At 45.6% G+C, this 19,579-nt stretch overlaps 1 protein-coding gene across 1 annotated transcript in view; it reads left to right on the forward strand.

Moving 5' to 3' along the window:
• Positions 1 to 19,579, forward strand: part of PPM1H (protein phosphatase, Mg2+/Mn2+ dependent 1H) — a gene marked incomplete at its 5' end in the record, with an annotated part of 349,303 nt that overhangs the window by 228,698 nt on the left and 101,026 nt on the right. Inside the window, one exon of the mRNA XM_004700807.2 lies at positions 16,349 to 16,433. Coding sequence (XP_004700864.1) covers positions 16,349 to 16,433 — 85 coding nt within the window. The remainder of the gene's footprint in view (positions 1 to 16,348; positions 16,434 to 19,579) is intronic.

A 19,579-nucleotide genomic window follows, 5' to 3' on the forward strand; every position in this document is an offset into this window, starting at 1 on the left:
CCCCCCCCAGCTATTTTTTAGCACCTCTAATAAGCATGTGCAGCCTGGTTGTCCTCTGAAAGAGGTCAACCAGCATCCTTTCTTTGGCTGCCTCGCTTTCATTTCTCATGCTTCTCCAAGAGACGGGCATTTCTACAGCATCCGAACAGAATCCACATGGACCAATGCTTTTTGACAAAATGGATAAGCCCTCCCTGTCCTTTGGAATTGATACACGCTGTCAAAAAGGGTTTTCCGACTGGTTTCTCCCTGTCACCTTGTACCAGATTTTCTCCTCCATTCTGGAAATGTGCAGTTTAATGTTGCGTTTCGAATCACTTTCATCTGAAAAAGTGTGTAATGGAATCAGGGCATCCCATGAATACTCTTAACAGTGTCGGATGCCTTTTTGTTTGCAGCCTCTATGTGCCACAGGGACGGGTGACAATGGTGAAATTACATCGGGTGCCTTGCTCACTAAGGGCTCCTTGTCCTCTATGATTAAGGGAAGCAATGAGTGACTTCTCCCTTCCTGGTGGTCTGCCTTTATTTGGTTTCTCTTTATCAGAATCTAATTGTGGTGATTACCACCCCCTGAGAAGAAAAGTAGTGACTACAGTAGCTGTTGGCATTTCTCCACCCCACTATATTAGGTTTCTGTTCAGAGTCATTTAAATGTAGAGCTGAAAAGTGCCGACGAGGCCACGTGGTCCTACCCTTTCTGTTCTGTTATTTAAGGACGGAGGTCCAGAGTTTAAAAAGATGAGCTCAAGGTGAATCTGGGATCCAGACCTTCCGATTCCCAACTCAAGGACACCACAGCGCCTCCGTGGCCACTCCCGATTGCACACACATGTGAATGTCCCTCAGTGCCGGGGATTTTCAGGGTCAGGAGGAGCTGGGAAACTAGATCTTGCCCGGCAGTCTTCCATTGTACAGAGCTCTTGCTGTCACATAGTCACCCGCTGGGCAAACTTTACATTCTTCAAGCCCACAATGTAGCCGAAGACCTAGTCGCAGTTCATTGTTGTGTACACCCACGTGTGCTCTGTGTGCACGCGTGCATGCACATGCGCCAGCAGATGTTGAGTTTTGCTTGCCCCGGATAGAGGAGAGATCTTCCAGGTAAAGCGTAACTGGCTGCTTGTTCCCAGCCAGGCCTCTCCTTCTCCACTGGCCCAGCAGGGCTACTGTGAGGGCAAAGTGCAGCGGCTGGCTGGACCTTCCGTTTTGCTAGTGGGGCGGTGGTAGGTAGTCCACAAGCAGTGAATAGAGCAAGTGAGGTTTGTTTACATTATTTCCTTTGTCAGGGTCACTGATTTATCACACTGATGATTGCCCTGTGGCCACTGAATAAATCTGACCGGCTTAGTTTCTGGTCAGGTCTTGGGTCCCCAGAGAAATGTGTGCACATCAGCCCATCATAAAATGCCCAGGCTAGGAAGAGGCTTGCACCTGTACAAACACACACATCTCTTTGACTAAGATTAATGAAATCAGCCACCCGGGGAGGGGTTAGTGAATTCTTGACTCGCCCAGTACATCTCTCAGTCAGGATCTTTGTTGTTGGGTCAGCTTTATCAGTTAGTTCTAACTGACTTTTCTGGGTTTTCTGTCATGAAATAAATAGCGGAATAACTGACAGGCATCTGAGGGACTTGCCCAAATCCAGCCAATGGCTTCTCAGTTAATGGCATGTGACACAGCTACAGAGCAGTTTGGGGGCTGTGCTGAAGCTGTGGCTAATGGCTTCTGAGATACGGTTTGTTCACTCGTTAGAACTCTCGGGATGGGTACGTGGTGCATGGGAGCCAGGAACATTGGTAGTGTTATAACAAGGAATATAATAAGCACTCTAAGTTTTCGGTGAATATTTGGTCAAATCTGGGCAAATAAATAGCCCATCAAAATGTATGTAAATAATTATGTATGTATCTGGTAAAAGTGTAAAAAAAAAGTCAAGAACAAATACACATTACACCAGTGTGTGGTATTGCTGTGGTTTGCATGTTGCTGTGATGCTGGAAACTGTGCCACTGGCATTTCGCGTTATCAGTCAGATCACCCTCGGTGGACAGGTTTCAGCTAGCTCCTAGACTACAGGAGCTGAAGAAGGACATGACAGTCTCCTTCTGAAAAGAATGGCCAATCAACAGCCGGCAGAAAGAAGACGAGTCCCTCACACTGCAACACACTCCAAATGTGGCTCAGGAAAAGCTGCCGCCCCGAAGCAGAGCCCCTTGTAATGATGGGGATGGAATAAAGCTTCAGGAGCGTCATTTGCTGGTGTGCCGCGGCTCAGTGAAAAGAAACAGCTGAAAACCTCCATTAATAATCGGAACATGGAATGTATGAATCTAGGAAAATTGGAAGTCATCAAAACTGAAATGGGATGCATAAAGATTGAGATTCTAGGCATTAGTGAGCTAAAATAGACTGGTAGTGACCATTTTCAATAAGGTAAGCATATGGCCTACTATGCCTGGAATGACAAATTAAAGAATGGCCTTGCTTAAAACTTGAAAAGTAATATTTCAAGATCTGTTCTCAGTGATACGGTATCCATACACCTAAAGCTTGATTGACTTATTCGGATTTACTCACCAGCAACTAACACATGCCAAAGAGGAAGAAATTGAGGTGTTTGCCAATGGCTTCTGTCTGAAATTGATCAAACGGGCCATCAAGTTGAATGGATAATTATGAGTGATTCGAATGTGAAGGTTGGAAACAAAGGAGGATTGGTAACTAGAGAGTATGACCTTGCTGATTAAAAAAAAAACTACCCTGGAGAGTGCATGATAAAAATTTGCAAGACCAACGACTTATTCATTACAAAAACTTTTCCCCCCACAAATAAGAATATACATATTGAAATTACCAGATTGGATACACAGGGAACAAATTGATTACATCTGTGGGACAATCAGATGGAGAAGCTCAGTATCATTAGCTCTAACAAAGCCAGGGGTAGACTGTAGAACAGGCCACTGGTTACTCGTATGAAAATTCAAGTTGAAGCTGAAGAAAATGAAACAAGTCCACAAGAGCTAGAGAACAATTTTGAGAATAACAACGTGTCTTTGACACATTGAACACTAATGACCGAACCCCAGGTAAGTTGTGGAATGACATCAAGGACGTCATACATGAAGAAAGCAAAGGGTCATTTAAGAGGAAAAAGAAGACCAAAATGCATGCCAGAAGAGCCTCTGAAATTACTCTTGAATGTACGGTAGCTAAAGCAAATGGAAGCTGTGATAAAGTAAAAGAGCTGAACGCAAGGTTTCAAAGAGCGCCAAGTGAGGACAAAGCAAAGTGTTTTAATGTGCAAAGAGTTAGAAGTAGAGAAGATAGAATCCCTATACCCACCCCACCCCCAAATTGACCAACATTCAAACGTTTCAAGAGGTAGTATATGATCCTGAAGGAAGAAGTCCAAGCTGCACTGAAAGCATTTGCAAAAAACAAGACTCCAAGAATTGATGGATTACCAATTGAAATATTTCCCCACACTGATACAGTGCTCAGTAGTCAATACCAAAAAATTTGGAAGACAGCTTTCTGGCCAATTGCCTAGAAGATAGCCATGTTTTGCCCATTCCAAAGAAAAGTCATCTAATAGAATGTAGAAATTATCACGTAATAGCACTAATATCACATGGGAGTAAAATTATGCTGAAGATCATTAAAAAATGTTTGCAGTAATATATTGACAGGGAACTACCAGAGATTCGTGCCAGGTTGAGAAGAAATTTGGGAATAAGGGATATCATTGTGGATCTCAGATGGATCTTAACTGATAGTAGAGAACACTAGAAGATGTTTACCTGTGTTTTAATGACTATGCAAAAATATTCAATTGTGTGGGTCATAACAAGTTATGGGTAACACTGCCAAGCATAGAAATGACAAGATGCTTAATTATGCTCCTGTGGGATCTGTACATCAATCAAGACCATCCTTCAAACAGAACAAGCTGTTAGTGTGTAGTTTGAAACCAGGAAAGTGGTGTGTTAGGGTTGTTTCCTTTCACCAAACTTACTCCATCTCTACGCTGGACAAATAGTCCAAAAAAAAACGGTCCTGCATGAAGAAGAAGTCAACGTCCGGCTTGAAGGAAAGCTCGTTGATCACTTGTGATACGAAGATGCCACACCTGGCTCTGTGCAACTGAAGAGGACTTCGAAGCACTTGCTGGTGAAGATCAGTGACGACAACCTTCATTCCTGGGTTCCACCTCCGTGTCAAGAAAAGAGAAAGGCTCACAACTGGACTAATAAGTAGCATTAAGGGAAAGAGAGTAGACTGAAATTCTCAAGGCTTTCATTTCCCTGGGAACCACAATCCATGACCATTGGAGCTGCAGTCAAGACTCAAACAACATGTTGCATCAGGCTGCACAAGATCTTTTTAAAGTGTGCAGAAGCAAACCCAACCCATGGTCTTTTCAGTGGCATCCTATGCATGTGAACGCTGGAAAGTGAATAAGGAAGACCCCAAAGAATTCCACCGTCCAACACACTCTGTAGTCCTTCAAACGTTAGACTTGTTTCTGGGTTTATTTGACTGGCTGGTTCCAAAAGTGGCACCAGAGATACAGAACATACACCACTCTTCACTCTGCTTACCCATAAGATATGAGAATGTTTAATACAGTGTTTGCTAACCTACGATAAAGCAAGTAGATACTGCCTTTATTTAGTTTATGTTATACATTGAGGTCAAGTTATTCTTCACAGGTTCTTGGATCCAAAGATATATTTGAGCAGTGGAAATTACATGAATTTGGAATTGTCCCCAAGTATCACTTCAGCTTTATGAAGAACTGAATAGCAGGCAGTTCTAATTTATCTTAAAAAGGGGCTGGAAATAAGAGTTACTGTACAACAAATAAGGAACCTTAATGGCATGGTGGGTTCTGTGATTGACTTCTAACCACAAGATCAGCTATTCGAGCCCACCACCTGCTCTGGAAGAAAAGGGTGAGGCGTTCTGCCCCCATGCACATGTCCAGCTTCAGAAACCCACGGGAGAATTTCCACTTTGCCTCTCGGGTTGCTCTGAGACATGACTGACTGGCTGGTAATGAGTTTGGTACACAAATAGAGATCCAAATGTTCTAAAACCCAAATTGGACCTGTCAGAGTTCAAACTCCTTATTAAAATTAAAACGTTCCAGTCTTGTTAGAAAATGGTCCAACTTTACCACCCGGGCACAGAATTATTTTTTTTTTAATAAAGAAGCTTGGAGTCAACCTCATCTCTGAAACATTTAACATGAATTAACTTCTACATAGTCCAATGTGTTTGGAATGTTTATTGTATAATTTCAAGGAAAAAATTTAGATCTTCAAAATACCTATGTAAATAGCTCTGAAGTCTTAGATTTTCAGCACTGAATTCCCTCGCGCCTTCCATATAGGTGCGTTTCCAGTTTTCTCTTTTATTTTCTAGTCTTTTCAAGCTGTGCTCTGGCTTTGCAGACTCCAACTTACAGTCTCTGTAGAGCTTGTACAACTTCCCGTGCCAAAGAGGAAAACCCACTGCTATCGAATCTATCCCAACTCATAGCGAGCCTCCTAGGACATAGAGGAACTGCCCATTTGGGTTTCCAACCCTTTAATCTTTGCAAGGCCGCAGCATGACAGGTGAATCCGAACCACTGACCTGATGGTGGGCAGCTCAATGTGTAACCAACTGGCCACCTTGGGTCCCCAAACAGCTTCCTTGGAATTCCCTTAACACCTAATACTTTTTCAAATTTTCTTATCTCATTTATATTTTCCTGTAATTAATGGGTCTGAAGCATTCTGATATTTAAAAGTTGGATGATAAACTAATAAATTAGTATAATTTAATAGCTGAAAATATAGCCGAATACCATATCTAAGAAACTAGAACTGATATGATCTATAATGCATATTTCTGAATCTGCACCACAAATTACCCCACGAACGGGCCAAGACACTGAGTGGGTGGGGGGGTGTTTTGAGGCTGTTTTATTGATGCAATTGAATGATGATGCTGTCAAAGACTGGTGGCTGTACCATGGACTGCCAGCAGAGCAAACGTACCTGCTTTGGAAGGAATACAGTGGAAGTACTTCTTAGAAGTGAGGTTGACAAGACTTCATCTCACGTCTTTTGGACATGCCATCAGGAGGGACCCGTCTCTAGAGAAGAACGTCATGCTTGGTAAATTAGAGGCTGCCCTACCAGTGTCAGGGTAGCCAGCCCCTGACAAATCATCACAGGCCCGGCAGGCGCAATTGTAGTTATAATATATCAAGATTATAGTGAAGTCATAGAGAATAAGAGAGATAGGAGAGAAAATAAAATAAAGGAGTCAGACACATTTTATGGTAGCATGTTCACCTCAGCCCCACTTGATGGTCCACGTGGAGATCCGGAGACCAGAGAGGAGCACAAGGGAGGAGGATTATTGCTAACCAATGCTTATATATACTTGGGAGTATACAAGCCCCCTGATTACAGGTAGTGACCTACGTTACAGGAAGAGAAGGGGTCATAGGAAAGGCCATACAGTAATGGGAGGGGAACGATCTAAGGGTGAATACACAATAGGAAAGGAGGGATTGGAGGTACACATCTGACAAGATGGATGGATCTTAGATTCAAGATGAAGCATGACCTTGATTATCCTTGAGCTGGAGACTTGATTTATTCTAAGCTTTCTATGGAAAGGAATTCATTGCCCTTAACAGCAGGGAGTGAGACCCACCTCTGGTGGGATAAACAATAGTGCCTGATTGCTCTGGTTGGCTGAATGCCTACAGGGAGACTATCTCTAAGCATCTGCCCTCCCACCATGTGCTGGCAAGCAGCCTCTTAGGTTAGGCATATATTTGGGGGAGACAAAGCTGGGGAAAGTCTTTTTATATCCCACAGTTCAGCACAAAGAAGAAAGCCCTCTATGAGATGAACTGACACACGGGCTGCAACAATTGGCTCAAGTAGAGCCAGGCTGGGTAGGAAGGCACAGGAGTTGGCAGGTTTTTGTTCTAGTATGTGTAGGGTTGCTAGGCGACAACCCACTGGACAACACCCAACAACCACGACCAGACTCAAAAGCACAAAGGCATGTACAGAAAGTTACAAGCGTCTTTCCACTCGCATACCTATTCTTTCAACCCATTCAAGTGTGCTGCCAGGGGTCCAAGAGGTCGACGAGGACAAGGAGCTAAGCGAAAAGCAAGAATCACTGTCCTCACTTCTCGTGACAGCACAAGCAAGAGACAAAGACAAACGTGCCAGGTGTTCCATTTTCCTTCAGGAGATTGGACAAGAAGGATGTTTCGGGTGGCATGAAGCTCGGTGTGTGTGTGTATGGGGGGGAGGGGAGGGGGGAGTTTCTCACTGCCGTGGAGTTCTGAACAAGATTCTCGTTATTCTATAAACCATGGTGAGGGAAAAGGAAACGGGTTAGGAATTGAAGAGTCAGAGTAGAAAGTGGTATCTTAGTCAAACTGCTTACCCCATAAAGAGGTCTCTGCCGACTCCCCTGGAAAGTGCTTCTGTTGTGTAGCACCCCCCACTTCATAAGGATGACGCTGAAGGAAGGCATCGAGAATAAGAGCCTTGGAAGAGCATTGTTTAACATGGTTGGCTGCTAATGGACCGGTCACCAGTCCAATCCCATCAGCTGCTCCTTGGAATAAAGACGTGGCAGTCTGCTTCTATAAACACTTACTGCCTGTAGTAGTTACAGAATTTCAAGTCAACTTGATGGAAGAATGAAGAGGTGGAATTTAGCATGTCAGTCGGGTCACAGCCTGATGATGTCTCCTTGTGGGCATGGCCTAGTCATGAGAATTCTGGGAACTTCCTCTTGTCTCCTCGGAGGTGGCCCACACGTTCCCTCTCTTTGCCTTCATCTTCCTATTGACAAGCCACGCGGCAAAGACCTGCAGACAGAGCCCTGGAGATGCGTCCACCACCATTGGATCCACAAGACTGCACTCACTGTCCTTGATCTTCCTGCACTCTGCACCATTGCATGTGACTACGTGAGTCTGAAGAGTGATTTATGGACCATTATAAGACTTATGGGCTAAATCTAGACTGGGTTGGGACATTTTCTTAACATACAATTACTCTTTGATAGAAAGCCCTTTCTTATACACTTAATGAGTGTCTCTGGATTTGTTTCTCTAGTCTACCTGACCTAACACACAGCCTTTAGAACAACGGTTCTCAACTTGTGGGTCAGAACCCCTGTAGGGGTCGAACAACCCTTTCACAGGGGTCGCCCGATTCATAACAGTAGCAAAATGATAGTTCTAAAGAGCAACGGCCATAAGTTTATGGTTGGGGTGGGGAGGTCACCACATGAGGACCTATATTAAAGGGTTGTGGCATTAGGAAGGTTAAGAACCACAGCTTTAGAAGAAACCTTATGGAGCAGTGTCTTGTAGTGTCATTTTGTGTCGGATATGACAGTGGTGGCCCAGGAATGCAAATACGCAAATGAGCATAGCTGGCCTGGAAGGCCCTGAGTCCTAAAGCACCACTTCTTCCAAAGAGTGCACGGAGTCTGGTATGAGGGGACTGTTGTCCCGCAGACTCTGTGGTTGGCCTGAAGAATCACAGAGCATTCTGGCCCCGAGCTAGACTCCTCATCCGTGTGACAAATCTTTCTATGGGTCTGTATTTACACAAATGGCTTGTACCTTGCTTCTCTCTCTAATAATACATCATAGATCATTCTTTTCTTTTAATGACTGCGTACTATCTTACAATGTAGCAAGCAATCCACTTTATTCAACCATTCCACTTGTGGTAGGAATTCAAACTATTTCCAGTGTTTACCACAACAAATAATGTTGAGGTGTGAATTCTTGTAGGTATAGCCTGTGCAATAATTTTTTTTAATTTCTACAGAGTATATGTCCAAAGGTGGGATGGATGAACCATTGGATTGTTGTTCTTCTGGTTAGATGCCTTCGATCCACTACTGACTCACAGTGACCGTATGTACAACAGAATGAGTTACAACTGGGTCCTCTGCCGTCCTCGCAATTGTCATGTTTCAACCCATGGGTACAGCCACCGTGTCAGTGCATCTCGTTGAGGGTCATCCTCTTTGTTGCTGCCCCTCCACTTTACCAAGCATGATGTCCTTCTCTGAGGACTGGTCTCTCCTGAAAACTTGTACAAGGTTCATGAGATGAAGTCTTGCCATCCTTGCCTCTAAGGAACATTCTTGTACTTCTTCCAAGATGGATTTGTTGGTTCTTTCTCAGCCCATGGTACTCTCAGTATTTTTCACCACCACAGGATTGGCAGTTTTCATTTTAATAGCTTTAAAGTTAGAACAATTCACACCCCCATCTATTAAGATGGTCTTTTTTCCCTCGTACTCATTAAGAACTACTGTATATTATTTTTTAAGACACAAGTTTGCCAATCTGATGAGAAAATTTTGTTATTTTTTTTAATTCTTAAGTGTCTTAGCTTAACCTCCTAATATCCTAAACTAGAATGTTCTTTTATGAGGAGACTTTAGAAAGTTCATAGGAAAACTCATTATCTTTTTTGTTTGATTTTTGCTTTTCTGCCTTTTTTAAAAAATTGGGTGAAGCGTCACAGAGTAGATCATCAGTTTCCCATTCAACAATTCACCCACAATGGGTCTTGCAACTCATTCATTGCAGCCCCTTCTATCTGCCGCATATCCTACTTCTTCACAATGCTTTGTTTCCATTCCGCCTCATTCCTGAGCCGTCTGAATTGTGTCCTTAGGTAAATGCTATCCTTTTGATCTCAAATGGTTGATTACTCTAAGGTGTATGTTCCTTTTTAGTCTTATTATTTCTTTTACAGACTGGCTTATTGTTTGGCTGAAAACTGAGATGAATTCAGACCCTGTGCAATAGTGAGCCTGGCTTCTTTTATGACTTTAGAGTTTTGTCCCACATTTTCTCTCCCTCTATCCAGGACCTTCTAATGTGATCCCTCTCAGAACAGTTGGTCGTGGTAAGCAGGGACAGACAGACTTTCCAGTCACAAGGTAGTGAGTATTGTGATTTGCATAGCCCATTTGTCCGTTGGGCTGATTGTACCCATAGCCTTAGATTTTGATCACTCTTCTTTCCTACAGTCCGGCAGAGACCAGTAAATGCACCTTAGCAGTTGCTCACAAGCTTTGAAGACCCTGGTCGCTACTCACAGAAGTAAGATGCAGAACATTGTAAACTACGTTATGCCAATTAACAACATTGGTGTCCTTGAATCTGTGGTCCTAAGCTGCCAGGCCCTGTGACTCATTCTCTCAAGGTGTTTGGATAAGTCTAAAAAGTTTTCCTAGCTTAATGTCCTGTGTGTTCTACCACATTAATGGATAGATATGCAGCAAAGTTACTCTTGTACAGATACCTGCTGTCAAACCTATATAACCATTGGTGACTCTATTCCCATTTCTCCTCCTGTACCTATCCTGCCTGCATGTCTATCCATGCATCTACTTTGTTGTTGTTGTTGTTGCTGCTGCTGCTGTTGCTGTTGGGTGCCATTGAGTCAGTTATAATGCATAGTGACCTTAAGTACAACAGAATGAAACACTGCCTGGTCCTGCACCAGCCTCACAATTGTTCTTATGTTTGAGCCCATTGTTTCAGCCACTGTGATAATCCCCTTCCTTAAGGATTTTCCTCTTTTTCACTGGCCTTCTACTTTGCCAAGCAGCATGTCCTTTTCCAGGGACTAATCTCTCCTGACACGTTCAAAATATGTGACACAGAGTCTGCCATCTTTACCGCGAAGGAGCATTCTAGCTATACTTCTTCCCAGACAGGTCTGTTTGTTCTTTGGGCGTCCGTGGTTCTTTCCATATGTGTTGCCGTCTCCATAATTCAAATGTGCCCATCCTTCTTCAGTCTTCCTGAATCCGTGTCCAACGTTCACGTGCGTATGAGGCCATTGAAAATACTCTGGCTTGGGCCCGAGCACGTCAGTCCTTAAAGTAACATCCTTGTCTTTCAACACTTGAAAGAGACCCTGTACTGCAGACTGACCCAATGTAATGTGTTGTTTGATTGCTTGACTGCTGCTTCCAGGAACATAGATTGTGGATCCAAGCAAGACTAAATGTTTGACAACTTCAATCTTTGCTCGTATTTATCATGAGGTTACCTCTTGATCCAGTTGTGAGGATTGGGGTTTTATTTACATTGCCTGTTTGTTTGTACCCTGATTAGGTAAATGTACTCTTACTCAAATTCTGCCTCAGGTAATATATGCAAGTCTAAATTCATAGCCAATGAAAGCAGATCAAGACATCACCTGATATCCCTTGCCACTCCTTGCTGCCCAGCACATATCAGATTTTCCCTTGGGAGAAAAGCAGTGTGTAAGCCGGGAGGTGGAAGACCTAGGGTAACGGAAAGTCACTGCAGATGATTCTCTGCATGGCTGGCTGTCGAGGGTGAGGTTTGTCAGCTTTCTCTGCACTTCAGTTCCCTCTGGAACCTCGGCCCTCGCACTGCCCTACACCCGAATAGAGACCAGTGCTCTACCAAACTGACCTCCAGACCAGAGGGGGGAGGGAGATCAACAAAGAGCCCAGGATTACACTGCATGAGCATCACCATTTAAGGACAGGAAGAGGTGGCCGTGAAGCATGCTGTCATTTTTAATCCACAGGATGCTGAACAAAAGAAAAATTTGGCTGTTCAAATGGAACTCAAGAATTTTTTTTGGCATAAATGGATTTGGATGTAATTGTCTACTTAAGAAAATAATAAGTTAGTCTTACCTCAACAGTGAATATTGAAATTGAACACAGATACTCATTTGTGAGAATTAAAACAATTTAAATACTGTGCACGTGGAGATTCTGCTAACTCTGCCATGGTTCTCTCTCTCTCTCTCTCACACACACACACACACACACACACATACACACACACAAACACACACTGATGGGGGTGGAGAAAGGGGGCTGCCCATCATCTCCTTGTCTTTCCAGCCACTTTTCAGTGGTACTTCTGCCTTAACAACATCTTTTGGTGTGTGGATTTTCAGGCAATTATAAATAGCAGTGATATTACCAAGAAAAGCCTTATTCCATATCCTTGCTTCTAGATACTTCCCGTCACTCAAGTCCAGGTTTTCTTCAATCATCGAATCTCTGTATCAACAACAGTTGTCTGCTTATCTCATGACAGGGATAGGGCGCTGGAGATTCAGAGACAATAACTCAGGTTCTTCCCAGGAAGCCTCTTCCAGGTAGTCAGAGACAGCCACAGAAGCCCACAAGACAGTGAGGGCTGGAAAGGGTCGCGGTACAGTCCATGCGAGATCATAGGATCACAGAGATGGAGCATCAAAAGAGGGTCAGGACGACAAAGGACAATGTTCTCTTGAGAGCTGGGTCTTAGCAAAGAATAGATTGGTCAGAAAAAGGGAAGAGGAAACATGAAGACAGATCTAGAAGTGTAGGTCAGAATGAGATAACTAAATGAGGAATGCTTGGTAGCCTTGACAGTGTCAGAGGAAAGCGTCTGACATCATAGCGCCTGGGTTTGCCACATGGGTGTAAAAGAGGACAGGAAAAGGGCAGAGGAAACAGTGGAGAGAGTGGAGTCATGCGGGCAAGCTTCCAGTCAGATAGCTATTTGAGCCCAGGCACTAAACATGTAGAAACATGTACTACTGGGGAGAAGAACGCTACAGGACTTGGTACCTGATTGGATGGATGGGGTAAGAAAGGGATCAGTTTAAAGTGACTCTGGCTTCTGGGTTGGGTGACCGGGTGGAAAGTAGTGTTCTTCCCTGAGTCTGGGAATGCTGCCAGAGGCCGGGTTTGGGAGTCTGGTAAGGCACGGGTAATTAAGGTTGGGCCATGGTAAGTATGAGATGGGTATTAATATCCAACTGGGGATTCTGTGGACAGTTGACTGTTTGAGTCTAGACCATGGTAAAGATGTGTGGGCTGGAAAGGATGTTTGGGCCAGCACTAGGACATCCACAGATGAGCCAGCACAGGACCATATGACCTGTACAGTCACACAGGGCTCCACTCTAAGAGGGCCCCGCTTTATTTAATGATCTGTTGTTCACCATCTTGAAACTAGTAATAATTTTTGAGTCAGAGCCTGGAAGTTGAAGTTAGGAGACCATGTAGGAAATGGAGGAGAAAGTTCAGATTAGCTTTACACAGAATCTGGACAAGAAGGTTACCCCTGGGATTTGTCAGACATTGACTTTCTCCTGGTTCTCAGTATCCTTCTGGCTATTTTAACACTAGTCTCCAAACTAGGCCTTCCTGGCACCATTTCAAGTTTACTCTGTTTCTCTATCCTGTGAACATCCCCACTCCCCAAGGCCATTTGGTATAACATAGTTCACAAAGGCAGTGCTGGACATCTTACTTTGGTAAGTAGTGACGGGGGTCTTAAAAGCTCATCAACAGCCACCTAAGATGTAAATATTGGGCCCAGAGGAAAGAAAAAGGATGAAAATGAAACCTCCATGGAAACAATTAGTCCCAAAGGACTCATGGACCACACAAACATCAGTCTCCACAACCCTGAGACCAGAAGAACTAGATGGTGCCCAGCTACCAACTGCTCTACACAGGCTCACACTGGAAGGTCCTGGAGGGAGAGAGGGAGAGAAAAACGTAGAAGAGAGCTCAAAAGCATAGCAAATACCAGGCTGATTAGCTGGATAGTGACGGGACTCTTAAGACTTTGGCCCTTAGGCACCTTCAGGTCTGGAACTAAACTCATCCCCATGTTGGAAAAAACCATTTAAGATAAAAAGGCAGCATTTACCTAAGGACAGAGGGTTAGAGAAGAAGGAGGAACGGAACCAGAAACACTGGGAGGAAATGGGAGAAGGATGGCACAGGCACAGTAAGGGGATTGCAGTGGACGAATTGAACCAGATGTGTGGAAAGTATTGAATATAGAACTGGCGATCTGCCCTGTAATTCTTCACCTAAATCACAATAAAGCGTTAAAGGAAAACAAAAGAGAACGCCCTTATAGTTCTTCTCACTGATCATTAGGACAAAAGCACTTTGAATTCACAGACACAAGTTTGTCTTTGATGGATGTCATCTTGGGGGTGACTACAATGTCAAAGTAGCTCTGGGTCTGTAGGAAGGGGTCTTTGATTTGCTATATTTTAGGTAGCATAATAGAAGTGAAAGATGTTTGAAGCGAGTATTACTTCAAGAGGCATCCTCTTTCTAAAAGAGTCACCTCCCCCAGCTTGTAGTTTCTCACAGCTTTACTATTTTTTTTGCCCTTAGACCCATAAATTCTCTAACCCCTCCAAGATTGTTTTGCCATCTTTTCCTCTGCCCGTCTCGCCTCTGCCAGTTTCTATGGCAGCAGCAACTGGGGCACAGGTGGTGAGGGCTGGGGGGTGGGTCATGACAGCTGCAGCCATTTAACAGGCTTGTTTATAAATCAGGGCCTGCCTCTGTGGTAGGGGGTGGGGGAAGGGGTGCCGCCAGGGGCTTCTGGGCATAAAGAATGCAGTAAAGGATGAGAGCCAAGTAGGCATTGGCCCAGGGTTGAGCACGTGTGGGTATTTCCCATGTTTGTGGACCTTTCCAGAGAAATGTGTCAGGCCCACAAGTCTCTGGCTTTCAGGTGCAAGAGAGCTGTTGGGTTCAGATGGAATGCAATTCCCCAAGCAACTTCCATTTGTCATAGAAATGGCAGCATTCTGCCACAACCGATCAATAGCTGGAAAGTGGCTGTCAGGAACTATCAGAAACCAGAAGGTCTGAGAACAGGAGACACCACTGGGAAGAGGCCTAGGGAAGAATGTTGCACAGTTACTGATCCTGCAGCCTCGCCTTTTGGCATCGGCTTTGGAGAAATGCTGTCCTTTTGAAAGTCTTTTACATCTGCAGCAGCTCTTGGGCACAATTCTGGGGTGTGTATGAGTTTCCCGAGCCTGGCTTTTCCTGGGCACCAGAAATCTAGGCCAGTCGGTCTCTGATTGCACATGACTGTACAAGATCACCTTGATCTATGCATTGCTGCTATTCAAAAGTAGATTTCCAGTACAGCTAAGGCTGCCCTGGACCTGAGATTCAGCCCTGCAGTGAGGTTGCTTTGGTAGCAAGCGCCCAGTCGAGGGGCGTGCTGCTGGTCCACGGGCACATTGAATCTAAAAGTGTAAAGCTCCACTGACATGCTAGTCAGTAGGCACATGTGACTATTGGAATTTAAAGTTAAAACTAAATGAGTTTAAAAATGCAGTTACTCACTGCACTGGACATAGGTCAAGTACATGATGGTCACATCTGGCTATTGAAGTTGTGGTTGTTTGGTGCAGTTGAGTAGACGTCAACTCATAGTGTCTCATGGGAAAGAAGTAGAATGGCCCCAAGGGTATTCTGAGCTGGAGCCCTAACTCCAAAAGGCAGCGGATCGCCAGGTCTGGGGAAGGCTCACCCCACCGCCTTTTCGGTTAGCAGCCCAGCACTGCACTGCTGTGCCCCAGGCTCCTTCCCATCTGGCTGTTGTTAGTATTAGGTTTTGCCCAGTTGGTTCTGATTCGTCCCTATGCACAACACAGCAATACACGGCCAGGGCCTGCGCCATCCTCACAGCTGTTCTGTTTGCTCCCGTTGCTGCAGCCACTGTGTCCATCTGTGTCACTGAGGCGCTTCCTCTTTTTTTAATACCATGCCCAAAGCATGCCACCCTCGCCGCTGAGGAGCCTCCTGGCTGTGCTTCCTGGAAGACAGATGTCACAGCTGGCTCATGCTGCCATGTTGAATAGCACGTTAAGAAACATTCTCATCAGCACAGAAGGCTCTGTTCCATAGCACCGGGCCAGGGTGAGCCTCTGGTGCATCGTTCATGCATTCATTCCTTCATTCATCCATGTATTCACGGAGCAGCTCTTTTGTGCCAGGCCCTCTGCTCAGCCCTGTGACGGTCAGGCTAAGCTGACAAAGCACATAAACATACAGTAAGTAGAGTGTGATGTGCTTAAAGTAGAAATGTCTGCACCAGAGTGAGACGGAGTCTTGGTATCTTGGTAGTGCAGTGTTTAAGCACTCGGGTCTTAACTGGGATCAGCCACTCCCCCAGGAAAGAAGGCCTGGCTCTCTGCTTCCAGGAACAATTAGAACGTAGGAAACCCTATGGGGCAGTTCTGCTCTGTCATACAGGATCGCCAGGCACCGAACCCAACTAGACCCCACACACCACTGCCACCATGGCAAGTGAGGCAGAGCTGATAATGCGGAATTCTTCCTTGCAGGTGGGAGAAATGTCTCCGGGGCATTTCTTGTGTCGTCTGAACCAAGCCATGGTTCTCACAGAATCGGGGTACTTAATGGACTGACTGATGATGATGCCTTTTCACCGTTTCAGGGCCATAATCATCAGAAGTGGAGAAATCGTCCCCATGTCTTCAGAATTCACCCCGGAGACCGAGCGCCAGCGGCTTCAGTACCTGGTAAGAGCCCCCTAGTTTAGCAGAAGGGAGTGGTGTCCGTGCTGTGTTGGAAGAACCCGTTGCTGTTGACACGGAGCAGGCTCGCAGCAGTAAATGACATATGGCATTAACTCCCCCTACACACCTTCTGGATCACACATCCTGGCTCCGGGCGTGACGACACACTCCACCTCCATGAGTTTATTATTGTGGCTGATTCTCTCCCACCTGTGGCCAACGGAAGACACGCTGTGCTCGCCTTCTTTTACTGGTTTGAGATTTACAATGTGAAGTGGGGTTTTGAAGACAATGGGTACCAGCTTTCCTGGCCTGCCCACCCACTGTAGCTTAACCAGAGGGGGTGCGCATGAATCCCATCGTGAGAAGGAGGGTTTGCTAGGCAAGGTGGCTCCTGAGTTCCCGCTGACACCCGCTCTCATGCTCAGAGACGAGGTCTGAAGAGGCCCTTTGGGGCAAACGCAGGTGTCAGAAAACCTGTCTCTACCCTGAAAATAGATTCTTGATAGAGAACCTCATCCTTGAAATGAAATTATGGGAGGATCATAGGAGAACTAAACCAGCCCTGGTAATGCAGAGCTTAAAGAAGTGGCTGCTAATCCAAAGATCAGTGGTTCAAACCCAGTCGGAGAAAGCTGTGGCAGTCTGCTTCCATCAAGATCCCTGCCTTGGAAACCCGATGAGGCAGTTCGGCTCTGTCCTGTCGGGTCACTAGAAGTCAGAATCGACTTGGCCGCAGTTTCTTTTGCTCTGTTTGTAGAGTTGTTTGATTTTGCAGATCTTGATAACTTTATGCTTCATTTGCAGATTTGCGTTCTGTGGGGAAGTAAGAGATTGACTGTCTTATCCCCAAATTTCAGAGGCAGGGCGTTCGCTTAGGGTCTCAATTAAAAATGGCTTTGGTTGTCATCATGGGTCTCTATCTGTGGGCAGGCTTGGGAGCTAACCCTGTGAGTAGTTCTGTGGATGGGACTTTTTTTTTTTTGCCGACCGGCTTTCTTCTTAGGCAATATAACGAGAGAGGGGACTTTCTGCTCTTAGAGAAGAAAGTCTGTGTGAGTGCACATAGCAGTGTTTCATTCCTTTGGTTGGTTTAGAACATCGCTGGGCAATTTCCTCTCATTTTCCTCTTTTTTCCCCTTGTCTGTATTTTTGCTTTACTTTTCAACTAAGCTTTGTCGCATCTACTGGGTATCTGGTGCCGGCGATAGCAAAAACCCCAAACTAACGTCACGATAGCACTTTGAATGCTTCTCCACTGTTTCACCTGCTGGTGTTTTCAAACCAGCCAGTGAACCTGAAGCCACTCCCAAGGAACCCAGACTGCAGCTCTCCTCATTCGCCCTTGGCAGCCTAGACAGACGGAAAAGACCCTGCGACAGCCAGCAAGCCTTCACTCCAGGACCAGCTCTGTCACTCAGCACTTGGGTGGCTTTGCGGACATTGCTCAGCTTCTCCAGGCCTGGGTTTGCCACTTGTGCAAAGGAGAGCGAGAGCACAGGGTTACCCAGAGCCTTTGCTTTACAAAGGTTCTTCCACACAGAGCTCCAAGCAGCTGGCCTCCCTGCCACCTGTGTGGTTTTCTCCACTCCATCTTCCATAGCATACCAAAGGGATTTTATCACGGACCTAATCACTTCCTTTGCCCCCACAACTTACAGACCAAAGGAAACGCTTGGTGGCAGATCTAGTATCAGAGTCCCTGGCCACAGCTACTCACCAGGCATCCCGTGCTTCCATCACAGAGAGCTTCCTCCCATTTCCAGGATGCACCATGACCTCAGCCCCATGGAGGCCTCTGGAAATATGCTTTGCCTGTGTGGCCATTCTCTCTCTTCTCTGTCAGGAGTGTTTATCCCCTGAGACCTCTGCACAAATGTCTCCCCCCTTCCTGTGGCCGAACCCGTGCCCTTCTTATCTGTCCTCACACGGCACTGTGCAGTTGCTTGTAGGATGGCTCTGTCAGGCATTACATTGCTGCTTAGCATTTCTGTCTCCCTCTCCAGACTGAGTTCAGGGGACAGGCTCTTGACCTTGGTCACCCCACGTTGCCAGTGCCTTGCACCAGTGCCCCACACAGCAGCTGGTATGTATCCCAGTTCATTGACTGAATGAAAGCAAACGCCAGGGTCATTATGGACTTCTGGATCATTGTCCTATCATCTTCCCCATCCACCGACCCTCAAACCTGGGCACCCTGCCTCCACCCTTCCCTTCTGCATCAACTCCTGCCCCCTTCTAGAGGCAATGAGTAACAGCAGGCTAACAGTTTTCATTTCTTGTTCTGAAATTATACCATACTTCAAAGTTATTTCTAAAAAAATAAAAAGCATACAAAGAGCTTGAAAGGTTCATTTTTTCGGAGGGCTGGGAATGCTCCAAGTTTTCAGATTGCTGACTATCCGGTGATGCATTTTGGGCTGGGTTCTCTGAGTGGTGCTAGTAGTTTGCATGTGACCGCTAACCAAAAGGGTGGTGAGTGTGGTCTGCCCAGAGGAGCTGTCCCCTTCCGTAAGGTGGCAGCCATTGAAAATCCCCTGGAGCCCAGTTCTCCTGGGCACAAACGAGGCCGTCGTCAGCCGGAATCAACTCACTGGCAACTGTGATCTTGTAGGAAAGTTGGAATGACTTGCATCTGGCTTCCACCTTCAGCTTTGTCAATAGCTACGTGCGTGTCAGGAGTCTAGGAAGGCATGCACCAAGATAAGAAAGGCCCACGAGCAAAGAGTAATACTGACGGCAACGTATTTGGGCACGGTAGAAGGGCCTTAGCGTAGCATTATCTCGTGGTGAAATCTTTATGGTAAAGTATTTGAGAGACGTAGGAGGTTTAATAGCACACAATCCTGAAGACAATACCCACGGTGAGAGAACCGGACTGTGAGGTGGGCTTCTCCCAGCTGTGTGACCGCAAGCCCTTCACCGGGGTGGGGGTGGGGGTGTTTCTGAGCCTTCTTGCGAAATGAACACTCCCTGGAGATATTCCTAACATGCCTGGAATTGTGAATGAAGGGTCAGCCTGTGGTGCTGCAGGGAGCTGTCTTGTCTTTTTCAATGTGCCTAATCCTCCCCATGGATGTCTTTTTGAAACCTACGTTCCCATGAACTCATTGGTAAACCCTGCAGCGCCGACACAGCTTCTAAAGTAG

This window comes from Echinops telfairi, unplaced genomic scaffold (assembly GCF_000313985.2).
Source record: "Echinops telfairi isolate 266 unplaced genomic scaffold, ASM31398v2 ScPeMD7_2;HRSCAF=8, whole genome shotgun sequence".
NCBI classification, from domain to species: Eukaryota; Metazoa; Chordata; class Mammalia; order Afrosoricida; family Tenrecidae; genus Echinops; species Echinops telfairi.